Source organism: Triturus cristatus, chromosome 7 (assembly GCF_964204655.1).
Source record: "Triturus cristatus chromosome 7, aTriCri1.1, whole genome shotgun sequence".
Taxonomy (NCBI): Eukaryota; Metazoa; Chordata; class Amphibia; order Caudata; family Salamandridae; genus Triturus; species Triturus cristatus.
The window spans coordinates 516,407,792-516,422,472 of NC_140590.1; the positions used below are offsets into that span (position 1 = coordinate 516,407,792).

The 14,681-nt window shown below is 46.0% G+C and overlaps 1 protein-coding gene across 3 annotated transcripts in view; it reads left to right on the top strand.

Moving 5' to 3' along the window:
- Window positions 1-14,681, top strand: part of SEPTIN9 (septin 9) — an 844,294-nt gene that overhangs the window by 357,689 nt on the left and 471,924 nt on the right. Inside the window, exon 1 of one of the 3 annotated variants that reach the window (XM_085616878.1) lies at window positions 8,813-9,138. The exons of the other annotated variants lie outside the window; for them this stretch is intronic. Coding sequence (XP_085473004.1) covers window positions 9,084-9,138 — 55 coding nt within the window. The 5' untranslated portion in view covers window positions 8,813-9,083. Of the gene's footprint in view, window positions 1-8,812; window positions 9,139-14,681 lie in introns of those variants that run through there. 3 annotated transcript variants of the gene reach the window in all.

Consider the following 14,681-nt stretch of genomic DNA (forward strand, 5'->3'; position numbering starts at 1 on the left):
TGATTCTTGGATTCCTGCTCTAGAGCGGTCGTGCCGGACCTTGTTAGGAGACCGAGAGGCCACCTTTAAAGAGCATAAATTACTATTTAAAACTTTTCCAAGAACCTATAATTCTGTTTGTTCTTTGGCATGCCTATAAAGTATGCTAGCATTATTATTATCTGTATTGAGTAAGGAATGCTGAAAACCATCAAGACGAAAGTGTGAAAACAATTAGTTGAAAAGTTATCTAAGTTATAGACGATCACATATTAAAAAGTATTGGCAATGTATTTAGATCTGGCTTATGAGTGGACGATCCTGAAAGTTTCTCTTTCGTTATCGGTGAGTTTAGTTACTCAATACCTCAGATACTCTGTCACCCAGCAGTTGCACTGATGCATTCACTCACCCACTAATTTGTAGATTCATCCACGTATCCTTCCAAAATAAAACACTCACAAATGCAAGAAGCATATGCAAGATATACTAAAAGTATAAAGGTGAGAAAACGAACAAGCATTGGCATAGCCAATAGGTCTCGCCTTTGGGACCTTATACGTGTCTGGTTATCCAGCACAAAATCCTTGGTGCAACAACATCGACTGTTGCATGGCTAAACACTTATACGGTCCCAAAGGCGAGACCTATTGACAATGCCAATGCTTGTTTAGGAAGGAATGTAGCCGCCCTGCGAATATTGAGGCGCAGCATTCCTGGATGCTGCTGAGCATTAGTCTTGCGAATCTCAAACCTTCATTCATTGAAGCAGTGTTTAACGGACAAAGTGAGATCCATTAACGCTGCCATGGTATCTTCGATAGGTGAATGCACCAATTCGTCCTTTATTTTTTCATGGCCGCCAGTGAGAAGAATACCTCCTGACTGACCGACGCAGCAAAATAAAGAATGGGCCTTTGCTGCTGCCACCATGAACCCCCAGGTATTTGGTGAGTGCGAGGAGCGTTCCGCGACACAATGCGGGACGTTGCAAGGTAGACTGCGGGATGCCGCACGGTACTGATGCGCACCCGGAAGGTAGAGAGGAGAGCCCCGGGCTGATTCACGCCCCGCAGCGTGACAACGGATCTTGCCTGCAGTGCAAGGCTGCTGGCTTTGTCACTGCTTGTATATTTTAGGAACAGACACATGTATTATTAATCTGCTGTTAGAAAAATGGTTGTCATCCATATTGAAATAATAAATTACTAGTGAGCTAGAAAAAAAAGGTCACGTTGGCTGCTGCTGCAGGGGGGAGCGGTGATAAAAAAGGCTCTTATAAAAACAAAGCAAAAAAAATTGAGAACTCATATGTAATTCCATATACAGAAATCCGATTCACAAATTGCATTTTGTAGTAGATAAAGTAGTAGTGCGGCTTACATTTTACAAACCTATGAGTGTAAATCTATACCTCTCCTATCATTTCGATGGGGAGATCCTCACACATGTAAGTTTACTACTTAGAAGTAAATGTTGGAGGGACATGGGGAAGTAGCTGGAAAAAGCAGAGTACTTACTACTGAATGGGATCGATTTAGGGAGGGTTAGGAAAGTGTTTAGGCAGGGGTGTCCTGGTGTGGGCAGTAAACTCAGCTCCTCCTGCGGAGTTTGCAGAATTTTACCCACTCCGCTCGGAGTGTGGAGTTTCATTTAAAAAAAACCCAGTCAACTGCCTCGTGGTGGAGTTTTTTCTCTCACTCGGCTTGCCGATGGTAGGTTGGTGAGCACAAGCAAGAAAATCAAGCACTAGACCACCTTCCGGTGAGATGTCTCAACACGGGCGTCGCAACAGGTCGCATATCGCTCGCAGTGTTAAAGCTGTTGCTCGAGTGGAAAATCTGCTCGAGAGGCAGTAATAAGCAGCCCCCTCTTGCAAGCCGTGTGGTGCCGTTCATGCTGACTTTACGGCATAGGACAAGCTTGCAGCGCTAAAAATTAGCGAGAGCAGTGCAACGTGCCACAACTCCGCCATTCGTGGAACTCTGCAGAATCTTGCTGAGTTTTCCGGGTAACTCTGCAGAACTCCGCGGAGTGAAACTCCACGAATTCCACCCAGGCCTAGGTTTAGGGAGGCAAGTTCATCGACCCATAATTGAAAGTAAGCCCATTGATATTCTGTGGAAGTGATGCACTCACATAGAGTGAATAATTGCCCCTCGCCTTGGCAGTATAAGAAGAAAACTCATCCATTCAGAAACAATATATAACAACAATGCCCAAGGTAGGACAAACACAAGCCATCAAATAGAGAGCAGAGAAATGAGACAGACTAGAAAGCATTCCAATCACGAGCAAGGGGGCTGACCCAAAGTCCACTCTTTGTATACTTTATTATGCAAAAGAGACCTTTTACAACAGAAGGCTAAAGCTGTCTCTATGAGAAACCTAAAACCCTAGCAGTCTGATTAAAATGTATACATGGTGGAAATAATGATTCCTTCTTAGGCATGAGAGTATTTTGTTTCACTGTTCATACAAATTTGTGTTTTCATTTTAGGCAGTTTTTAAAGTATCCGCAAATTCATTTGGGCACTCTGACTAATGAAGCAATATTGGTCTTGCACTGTTGCATTGGTACACTTGAGCTAACCGTACATAGAGAATTGCTTTAGGGTATAAAGTGATTGTATTGGTGACGTAGGTATTGTTATTCTGCATTTATTTGTGAGTCTTCACTCTGATTTTCATGACTTCACACAACTTTACAATTCCCTGGTCCCTCTTAGCACCCATTGACTTTGAAGATCTCGGCTACAAGCTGCAGAGAGGGCAAATTTGCTCCAATGCAGCTTCAGGCACTGGTATTTGGGGCTCAAAGGGTGAGGGCAGAACTGTCTCTCTCTGTATCATTCAGCTCTATATTAGGAGCAGGACCAAGGGAAAAATCTGAAACCGTGCCTCCTGCTTGTGACTACAGAAATGAACTGAACTGAACTGAACTGACTACAGCGGGCAGCATAGTTTGCAGATTTTAACAAAAAGACATATTTCTAACTAACCACGTCTATTGATTTAAAAAGTGGCGCACAACGAGGCAACATTAGACTTTTACAAAGGGTCACTGTTCACCTGTCCGTTGTTTATTGTGTTCTGCAGGAATGAAGGGGGGACAACTTGCAGAGATAGTGTAAGAGCCATTGTAGGGACTGGCGGAAAGGGTTCTGCAGCAGCAGGAGACAAACGCCTCAAATTCGGAAATGTAATTCAGGCGGATTGGAAATAATTTGCACGTCTTTGTCATGAAACTGTGTTTCACTATTAATGCATATTCGTTTATGTGTCAAATATACTGTTCTCAAAACAGAAGTTAATTAAGTGGGCATCCTGACTTAAGAAGACCGCCTCTCCTCTAAGGTGCACTGATCCATAGTGACTTCTAGTGAGGCCCATCTATACTAATTATTAATGCAACCTACGATAGGGCAGGTTCATAGAGGTCCCCCCAGAGTACACCGGGTAAACAAAGAGCTCTAAATGCGCGTCTTAGACCGCAGCGAGGCCAGGCTTACATTTCCGCGTGTGCATATAGGCTTGTTTTCGACGGATTGCGACACTGGATATAACTTTCACATCGTATTTTACTTTGGAAGTCCGAAAGGAGGTTGTTAATAAAAGGTTGATCCGTGCACCTAAACAAGACAAAATAGTTATTTGTTAGTGAATATGATCTTGAATACGATCTGGCAACCGTGCTCTATGTATTTTTTAACTGTGTTGGAATCCCTTTTGTATCAGTTTGCTAAAATGTACAAATAGCCATTTGAGAATGTTGGAGAAAGTGCTCTGCAGTTTACCTATAATTCTATATGTGCCTAAATTTGTCTTTCCCTGTTGCCTAATTTGCCTTTCCTGACTGCATAATTTAGTTAACCATGCTGCATGCTTTGGTTTACCACTGTAACTTAAATCCAGCATCCCTCATTAAGAGCTCCCAATAATTATTGTGTCACGACAAAACACATACAAGCATGCCAGGGTGTAGGGCTGTGGTAGGTTGCTTTTCATCTCAGCTAAAGGCGTTAACGAGAGAAAATCCCTCACACCAAGAGAACAGGGTTGTGTAAACCAAACAGAAAGATTTCCCTAGGCAAGATTTATAACTACAAGCAAACACTCTATGCACAATCTATACACAACATGCATATTTTAAAACACGAGACGACTGAATACCACAGCAAATTAGAAATATATATTTGGCTTTAATCTGCTTATGATACAAATATCCTTTTAATATCACATTTATACATAAAGACATATACACATAAAAACCACATATATAAAATATAAAACAGAGAGACATTTTTAGACAAGAAAATGAGTCTTTCCCAAAAATCCACACATCTCTAGGTGGCCATGAATTAAATCTATAACATATAAGGATCACCAGTGCACCGTAGATCATGCCTTCAATTTTCGTCAACACGTTTATGTGGAAATAACTTATAACAACCACCTTCCTCAGGACTACTTTATGGATATTTCCTTCCCAATACAATCTCATACGGTATTGACTGTTTATACCATCAGCAGTGATGCTGTATGACTTTCGGTACATTTCGAACCACACGATCCACTCTATCCAGTAACAGTTGAAACAACCTCATGGGCAGAGGTCTTCAAATATCTTTGCTCTGAGCGCCACTAAGCAAAATGTTTTGAAGTTGGACCCTCCTCTAAAACTATATGGCAAGGATTTGGGAGCGGGATGGGAGTTCACTGAGGGTGGGGATCACGAGATCATTTCAGGGGTTCATTTCTATAGCTCGTAATCCATACTAAATGTGGAATTTATAAAAAATCAACAGGATCAAACAAGAACAGAATTTACCAAATACACTACTGCCCACAATTGGGGTGCTTTGGACCCCAATGTACACCACACGGTGCATTAATGATGGTTGTAGCCCTGAAAGCAGGCCAGCTCCTCTTCTTTCACTCCTTTCCTGCCGTGTCTGACCATCACTTCAAGTCCGAAACAAGTTTGTTTTCTTTCTGAAAGAAAATGTGCTACTGCATGCTGCCCCCCCTTTTTGCGCCAAGGGCACCATCTGCCCTAATGCTAGAAAGGAAAATGAGCCCGCATGCCCACATCTTTTTATTGTAAAACCTTCATAATTGTGATGCAATAGGCCCCTGGGCAAAAGTATCACTGCACCTGTTTCACTAATGATAGGCACTGCCTTGCTGTCGCCTCTGACATTTGTTAACATGGGCTCCCATCTCACACCCTCCCTCTTCCTCCCATCTCTCATCATCCCTCTCGCTCCCATCTCTCATCGCCCCTCTCCCTCCCATCTCTCAGTGTCCCTCTCACTCCCATCTCTCAGCGTCCCTCTCCCTCCCATCTCTCATCGCCCCTGTCCCTCCCATCTCTCAGTGTCCCTCTCACTCTCTGACGCCCAAATCAAGGTGTCTCCTCTGCTTCAGTTTTTCCCTCCCTTGGCCGATTGCTCCAAGGCTCAAAGAAACACTGGAACAGCAAGTATGCCCTGGGCTTCTAATGCAGCTGCAGCACCAATGATACCTATAGTTCTGCGAAGCAGGTTGTCTACTCTGCCCACTCAACAGGGCCATTACTTCCTGGTGAGATGTGCAAAGCAGGCTTTCTGCCGCTTTGTGTAAAAAGAAACATTAAAAAAGCACATTTAAGCCCCCAACCCCCTTCCCCTGTTGCCTGGGGTCTTGTTCCGTGCACAACAATGGAGAACTGGGCCCTAATGCTAGCAAGGAAAATGCACCCCATGTTCTTTTTCATAGCACATCTGCCATAACCGGGGTCCAGTGCCCACTCCCAGAGGGTGGGGAGGCTCCTACGCTGGGAAACCGTCGAGACCTAAAGAATAAATATTCCTTCGCACCAACGTGCCTGCTACCTTAAAGAAATGTAAACGTGTGCAATGCTTAATCACCAAATATAAAGGCTGATTTGGAGCCAGTATAACTTTTCATTAATGGAGTCCCTCAGCTTCATGGTGACAAATATTTATCCTTTCCGAGTTGTAATATATCTGTCCATTAAAGGAGTGCACCCTTTTAATAGACACATATAAAAATACTTACACTAGATACAGTCTGAATGCTTATGACTAAAATGTATATTTTTAAAGCACTTGTTTGATCTTAAAGAGTATTGTGCAGCAGCCTGTTTTATACAGTTTTAAAATAATGGCAGTCACAGTGCGTTCTGTCACAGATTGGGACGTTGTAGCACTATAAAAAAGTCACTATTCCTCACTGAACCAATCAAGATTAATTATGTCACGTGCCTCTCTGGTCACACACTAAGACATCTGCAGTGATCACGTTAGCCAACTGAGGTTTCATAAGGAAAAAGAGTATATTTCCCTTTGATTAGTTTAACTTGCATTTATTTTTCATTTGAAGTGTGTGAATGTTTTTTATACCAGAGGGGGAAACAAAAGCAATAAAATGCTGAATATTTTTCTTTTTTTTAGCCGTGTCTTTGACTTCACACTCACTGACCACGCCCCATGCCACTCAGTAGTACCATCCTCACACTTGTTTTATGGCCTTTCATTGTTGCATGTAAATGAAGATAGTACAGAAATCAGAAACAGGCCTTTCGAGCTTCCAGGCTTTCTTCATTTACATGTAATTGCAGATCCATTTGCATCCCCTCTCTCCCCACCCCCGGGGACACATCCACAGCCACCCAGAGGGCAGGGCCGGACTGACAACCGGCCCTGGCAAAGTGCTTGGCCGGGTGGCGGGGGGTGGGTGGGGGGGGGGGGGTTGGGGTGAGCCGCCGAGCTCTTTGCCAGGGCCGGTTTTCGGCCGATTTTGTTACAGGCCCGATTTTGCAGCTATGCTGTAAAAACGGCCCTGTAACAAAAACGGCCCCCAGGGGCCCAAAACCGTGCAGCGCACCGGGGGATTGCCCGGTGCCCGCTACGTCCAGTCCGGCCCTGCCAGAGGGTCATGCCCCACAGTTTTAAGTCCTCTGCTGTATGGCATTCTCAGTTTACCTGGAGAGTAAATCCCTGGGAATTTCTTAAGGTTTTCCAAGAGACCACTATTTTTGGAAGGTTACTGTAATCAGTCACTACAGATGATGAACATGCAACATTGAATGATATCCCAGCTCTTTAACACATGTTCCGCTCTTAATTATGTGAAGGGCGGACTACACTTAAGTCCCTTGTAGTATACTATTTCTTCAACAACACCAATGTGTTTTTAGCGAATGTCCATCCCTCAACTCTTCCGTGTACGCATTTGTAATAAAACGCAATAGGGTACAACAAGGGGCTGGAGTGTAGTCCATCCTGGCCATTCTAGTACGCTCCTACACACTGTGATTCCCATGCAGCAAGTCTGGTCACAAGTGAGATTCCAGATCTCACTGCTATGGGGAAGAAGACCCTGAAGTTTGGCCCACTGGGGGTGACGTTGGGCATCTAGTGGGAGCAGCTCTTGCCCAACTAAGCATTAGTACAGCGCAGTGTGGCCCTCATGGTCGCCAGGAGAGACAATATTAGACTGTGGGGTAGCTTGGAGGTCCCGAGCACGGAGCAATGCTTAGCAAACATGGCCTGATGTGTGCAGGCAGACAATGTAAGACGCAAGGTTGCTCTCAGAAATTTGAAAAAGTGTGGGGCCCATGGAGAGAACTGCGAGGCATGAACTAAACCTGCAGCAGAGACAAGAAGGACTCAGGTGGACGTTCACCTCAGTCCTTGTACATGTATCTTCGGGTTGTCTTTCTATATCGGGAGATGGGGGGGCGATAGATTCATACTGTGTCCATAACTCCTTTGTTTTACTGGGGCGTCCAGTCTAACCATCTGCTCTGTCTGATGAGAATGTGTATTGTGTCCTGGAAACGTTTCGGACCATTACTTCACGTCTTCACCCTGTTATAGTTTTCATGGTTCGTACTATTGATGAAAACTTATTAAAAAGATTTACAATAAAAAAGAATGGTAGGCCCTAGGTTAAACGAACCACACTTAATGAATGGTACATGCCTCTGGAAGAGGGAGTGAATGGTGGAATGACCACCTGTATGAGAGGGTGTTTGGCACAGTGCCACAGCGGATTGGATAGCGTCTCTTTCCCTTGCTTCTGTCGTTGTCCTGCCCTGTTGCGTTTCCGGTGACATCCAACCCACGGGTTATGGTGCCCTCTAAATGCTGTCTTGGGTTTGACACCCAAACTTAGATGATGCTGAGCGCCAACAGCTGTTGCTGATGTGCTGTAGAGTCTGCTGTATCGAGAGGCTCATGGACTCGTTTCCCCTCTAGAGAAGTTGGGTGCTAGAGCCCAGGTGAGCATGGCCTGGGAACTCCAGTTCTGTGTGCAAAGTCCCATATGCAAGGGCTAGGGGTGCCCAGCTCCAGCTTCTGTGTTTACGCACACGTTGTATATTTTGGGGTTCATGCCGGATCTCATTGCTCTCGAACAGAGGACATCCCTAGGCGAGGTTTAAGGACGCAAAGATCGTGCTTCTCCTGGGCTTTTTTAAGCTTCTTTCGCCTCTCCCCAAAAGTGCTGAAGTCAGCCCGGGCTGCCTCCTCTGTGTGGCTCCCTGCTTTATCCAGGAGTGAGTTCGGCGTGACGGGCGTGTGTGTCAGCCAATGTGCAGGCAGCGGTGGGGGCGCCTGAGGGCGGGAGGGAGGCCCAGGGTGGGCAGCCCCCTCGCCGAATGCGATCTGTCTGTGTGTGACTGCGTGTGTCCATGCGTAATGAGAGGAGAGCCCCTCTCCTCTCTCTCTTCCATTCATTCAGCCCACCCCTGCCTCCAGGGGGCTTCCGCCTCGGCTCGCGCCTGTGACGGGGGGTGCGCGGCGACCCAAAATAGAAATTAGAAAACAATCGCAGCCCGTGCGCCCAAAAGTCATCGGGCGCGCCTCCCGTGTCACTTCCTGATCTGGGATTTTCCTGTTTTTTTACCCCGATGTTTTGCTTTCTTTTTTTCTTTTGAGTTATTATATCACTTTTTGCGAAGCGGCAACGAGAAAAGGGAGGAGAAAAAAGGAGAAAACGTTCGCGGACGTAATCAAAGTGTGGGCGTTCTTGCTTCTCTGAGACTGTTTTTAAAACTTTTTTTTCTGTCTTGGGACCGAGAGAGGGTGAGAAAGATGTCCGATCCGGCCGTCAACGCGCACTTGGAGGGCATCATCTCCGACTTTGAAGGTTTGTGAACATTTCCTTTATCGATCCGCGGTCTACCGTTTGGGGAAGTGGGGGGAAAGTGGCGAGTGGGTGCGGAAGAGACTTGGGGGCGGCTCTCAGCGCTGCAGCCCTGTGGAGGAGAGTTCAACATCTGGCGCTGCCATGTGCTTTATCCAGGAGACAGGGCAGGGCGATAAAGGGGCACACCAGGAGCGCTTACTGGGGAGATGGGCACGGGAAAGAGGGAACGTGTGGACAGGGGACGTGGTATGGGTCAGAGAGATGGGGGCAGTGCAGTCGGGAGAGGACATTGGGGAAAAAAGGCATAGAACAGGATAAATGTGATGAGGGAACGGTACAGAGATGACAGGGATAATGTGGGAGCTTCGCGTGGGGGAGAAGGCAAGGAAGGCATTGGGGAGAGTACGAAAGAGAAGCGGTGAGAGAAGCGCGAGACAGGAGAAGATGGGGTGTCGTGACGTAGTCTCACCCGTGTAAGCGCTGGGTCGCCTCTCCTGTGCCGCTGTTAAAGTGCTGGCCGCGAGGGCGGACGCCCTGACTGATGCGGGCGGCGAGTGAACCTGGCAGGAGAGACAGAGAGCGAGAGAGAGAGACCCTGAGAGGAGGGAGGCGAGAGAAAGAAAGCAAGCGTGTGGCACAGGCGTGGAGAGTGGCATAAAGGGCCCAGTCACGCCTGGTCTGCCCCTCCTGGCTGCGGTAACTCTTGAGACCCTGCCTGGTCTCCAGCTCGTTGTTTTCAAGGGCTGCCCTGGAAAAGGGGCAAGGACAGAGCAGTATATAGCTAGCCGCAGGCTGTGTTAGAAACATGTTTCCGTGTCTTCCTCTTCGGTTAGGAGGGAGGGAAGAGTGCCTCTTCCCATTCGCCACCTTCTACCCGCTGGCCCTGCCGGTCCATCTCTTGCCAGCCTCGTCTTTCTGCCCCTCGCCGTCCAGTACATTGTGATAAGTTGGTGGTAACTTTAGAAGTGAGAGAGCCGAGTGAAGGTTAACAGGGAGCAGGCTTGTGTGCGGTGCACGAGCTTCTGTGTAAGGCAGTTTCCCTGGTCTTGCGTTTAGGGTTAACAGACCATGACTAAGCGGAGTAGACCCGGTGACCCGGTGCATAGAGCCACCAGGCCAGCATATATGATATGGCGACCAGGCACTTCTCCTAAGGAGGCCAGGCCATGTAATATAGAGAAACCCGTTTCTTTATCATAGGAGGTCTGGGCACTGAATGCATAGCTCTCACATCCCCTGTCACGAGGGAGAGTCCACCACTGAGCATGCTGGTACTTTAAATCTCGCCTCTGTGAGTATGAGCCTGCAAGTCCCGGCATGCTTAGTTTTGTTGTCTGCATTTGGAATACAAGGACGTGCTCAGTGTCACTCATGACATAGGGTCAGTTGACGGCTGTGTGGATGGTGAGAAGTAAACCGCGTCCGACTGCGGGTGAGGTGCTGATGTTAAAAGGCAAGACACTGGACGCTAGGTACTGATTGGTGTAAAGTAGGACACTGAAGTGGGAGATCAGATAGATAGATATAGACACTGCAAGGTGGAACCTGGACACTGAATGAACATAGGGGGATACTTGTTTTATGGGCGGAATTAACGGATGGCAATAGATGGGCGTTTGGGAAGGGGTAAACTTCATTCTGATGGACAACTCGGGGTGCTCCAGATGAGGCACTGTCTGGTGAGAGGCTGTGTTTGTGGAATTCCTCTTGTGACGTAATTAACCCCAACTCATCAACGGTGTATCTTGCAAACTTCATTAAGGACAAGCACGCTTTCTGGGAAGGGGTACAACACAAAGGGGCAGGGCGTATTATGGGCACTGGGGATGGAAGTACTCACAGGAACCCTGTTAAAACCTGATGAAGAATTAAGCTAAATACCTAACATGAATTACCTCAACAAAAGGTCCACCTGGTTTCCCTGGTGCACGGAGACTTCCAGTTTACACCTATGTCACATGATTCCTTCAGTTGCACAGATGTTGAGGATGCTGTGTCCCTTCATAGGCAAGTTCCATTATCTGTGGCTGCTATGATTTCAGTTGTCAAATGTGGCCCACCCAAATGGTCTGATGCACCACGAGGCATATGGACGAAAAATCAGTTTGTGCATTTATAAGGAGCTGGAGCTTCAGGAAGTGGAACGGTCCCAGAATCCCTGGCTGGATGGACGAAATGTGGGATTCTTAATGTGTAACAGTTGGAGTCGAGGGAATAAGATCGATGTTCTTATTGGTAGGAAGATGCTATTGTGAGAATTATGGTTATTATGTGATAGGCAGGGTGTGTTGAAATGGGCAATTTGTGCCTCACTGGGCGGGAGGTTTTGAAGTGAGTAGAGTATGTCACGATGTGCAGAGATTGGTGGGACATTTTGAAGTTGACTGAGTGTGCCACAGAAACTAGGACACATGAGAAAGCTGGGAGGGTTGTGGGGTTGAATGCCAAAGGACTGTATATCTTTGTGATTGGCAGGATGTGCCACAAGAGGTTGGTTGGTTGGATGTATCCCGGCAGGCCTGATGTTTTGATATCAACAGTTTCTTGTGATGGTCAGTATCACAGAAAGAGGAATGTACTGACATGGGCACACCAGTTTGTACCTTGGGACATAAAGTGTGCTTTTAATCAAAGAAAATGATCCCTTATTATCAACAGGCTTGGCATCACCTCCATTCATTGTATCTTTGGCCTGTGAGTGATGGCAGCAGTCCGAGTGATTCAAATGGTGGCACTCACTGGGACTTGCTGCAGAGACCCGGTCTATGCCACACTGGCTGTGAGTGGAGAGATGGATAGGTTGAAGCCCACATACCAGTCTGCTTCAGAGATCTATGTGTAATGAAGGCATGAGGTGACTTATTCAAGAGTTCCTTCTGATGACGTTGGAAGGCCTGCGTGTCTCAGCCACCATGCTGCAGACGCCTTTCTTTTGAGGCTTGATGATCCAGGTGTCCCTCCACCATTACCTCCATAGACCTTCACGAGGGCTTTTCTAAACACCTGAATGTCTGGAAAATATGTAGACTTTATACAAATCTACGTTTCGTTTATCAGATGTTCTGCTCTGTGCCCTGAGAACCTTTACCTTTTAGGCTGTTGGAAGAAGGGTGGCCATGCGCTTTGTGCAAATGGCGAGAGATTGGATGCTTTGACACCAATACCATACAATCATTCAATCCAATTAGAGAGTGAGTGTGGAATTCTGTCTCCTAGTGGACAGGCATGATGCCAGGAAGCACACACCAGACACCCCCTACTGTTCACCAAGTCTGAAGTCTTCCAGAATTCCTCTTTGTTGAAAGGTCTCCAGTTTTGTGATGTGGTGCATTTTTCAAAATGTTTATTCCCACTCCATGGACTAACTTTTACCAGTGCAGTTTGTTTGCAGAAACATTTCTAACCAAAGCAAATCTGATTGAAAATTATGCAACAAAAAGACGATATTTAAATCAAATAAGAGTTTGCAGGGTTTTAGAAATCGATACAAGCTGTACTAAGAGGATTTAAGCAGTTTCTAAACTTGAATTGACATATTTAAAAATATGATTTCCTACTCTCTAAAAATTCTATAAATAATAGACATTTTAACAAACGAAGCATACTATTTTAAGATCAATTAAGGAGTTTTTCAATGTGCAAATTGTAGTATAGGTATTTAGGTTTATTGAATGCTCCCTGGAGAAAAGGGGTACCTTTCCTTTGAGCAGTAGAAACACCTTATAAGTAAAAAAACTGAAAATTAAATATTTGGGAAAATGTTTCCCTGAATACTTGCAAAAAATAAAAATTTGTTAACTTGGTGTCTTTTCAAAACTCAGCACGGCTACTAAACGTTTAATGAAAAAATGTGTTGCCCCCTAATCATGCAAACCAAATAGTCATCCTTGTTAGAACTGAAACCCCATAAAACTGGTGCAGCTTCTATTTCCGAGCATTCTTTGGTGTATAAGCTCTTCGATTAGGTCCACTAAACTCCTGGCTCTAGCATATGGGCAATTTTTTAGAGTCATTGGTTTCCTTGCCCCTCGCACCACCTCACAGTTCAGCAGTGGGTCTGGAGATCCATAGCAGACTGCCAAGCAGGGAAACCGAGAGAGTCTATATTATCCTGGTTATTTCTATAGAGCCACCATAAGCCAGCAGGATGGCTCAATGAGTTGGACAGTCTTCGATAGACATGCGGTGATCACCAGGTCATGAATTTGAATTCCAGCAGTCTTCTGTCCTTCGGGCGGTCTGTGAGTTAAGTACCAATACATTGGGTAATACCAACTCATATTATCTATAGGGTTATAATTTGCCTAAGTGCAGGTAAGAAGTGCTAGTTAGAAAACAAGTTATTGTTTTAACTTTGCCTCAAAACACCAAGGGAGGAAATGAGAAAGAAAAGGAGAATAACCAGTTTCTGGAAAACCATCCCTAGACTTGCTCCGTTATAGGAAAGAGCTGAAGACACCACTCTTTAAATTTGCTACATCATGATGCAATAACAGTTTACTTCTGTTCCTGGAGCCCAACCACCTCTCACATCACTCGGTGACTGCATCTTTGCCCTTGAGCATGTACTGCGCTCTGCTGCATTTTGCCAAGGCTCACTACATAAAAACATACTGAGAACACAGCAGAGGGCGCGAAGAAGCCGCCTATTGAATGGATTGATCTTTTCCCAAAATATCTAACCAGGTAGAGTGATGGTGCATTGTGGGTAGTCAAGCTTAGTAGTTTGATTGGAAGGCAGGCAAGGATGAAATAAGATGGGCACCGAGCAACAGGAGGGGGAACGATGTAGTAATCGGGTTCAGGCTGACAGTGCGAGTGTTCAGGGCCTGAAAGCTAGTTAAAAGTACCCGTACTTTGTTAGAAATACTGAGGTTGGCCAGACAGAGACTCACTGGGATGCAGCAGACTGCCTCTAGTACCACTCTGAAAGCAATGCCCACAGTAAGAGTTTTCATTCAACCTCTGTCGATCCAATTAATTACACGTGGGACCATCTGAGAAGGGGGCTGGCGCTACAGGGTACACTCTCCTCGTTTGCACAGATGCCTGGGCTTCTCGGAAGATTGATGCATCTTGCTTTGGAAAGGGGGAGCTTTATAGGATGCTAAAGGCTTTGCCCCAGCATTCATATAGCCTAATTTTGTCTGGACTGTATTCCTTGAAGAAGCATCTCACCCTAAGCTGGCTGGCAGATAGCTTGAGTATGTCCCCTACACGCTTGATTCAGCAAGGGCATGCACTTGTGTTCAGGACATGGATTTTCTTACAGGTCTTCCAACCTCGGTACAGATTCCCGCCAGTTCACTAGTCTCACTATTCATTTCTGACATATATTGCAGTTGGCACTAAGGAGGGCTCCGGGCGGGGCAGCCCAGTCACTTGTTGGCCTGTCTCGCTGGCCCTATGGGCTTCCTACAGGTTTCTTCCAAGTATTTTCTTTGGAAATAGAGCACATTCTGAATATTGCGGAAGGCAGCTGTATCGTGTTGATAAGCAGCTAGTAGAGATCCAATCAGCATTTTGGTTTGACTTTCCCAGGC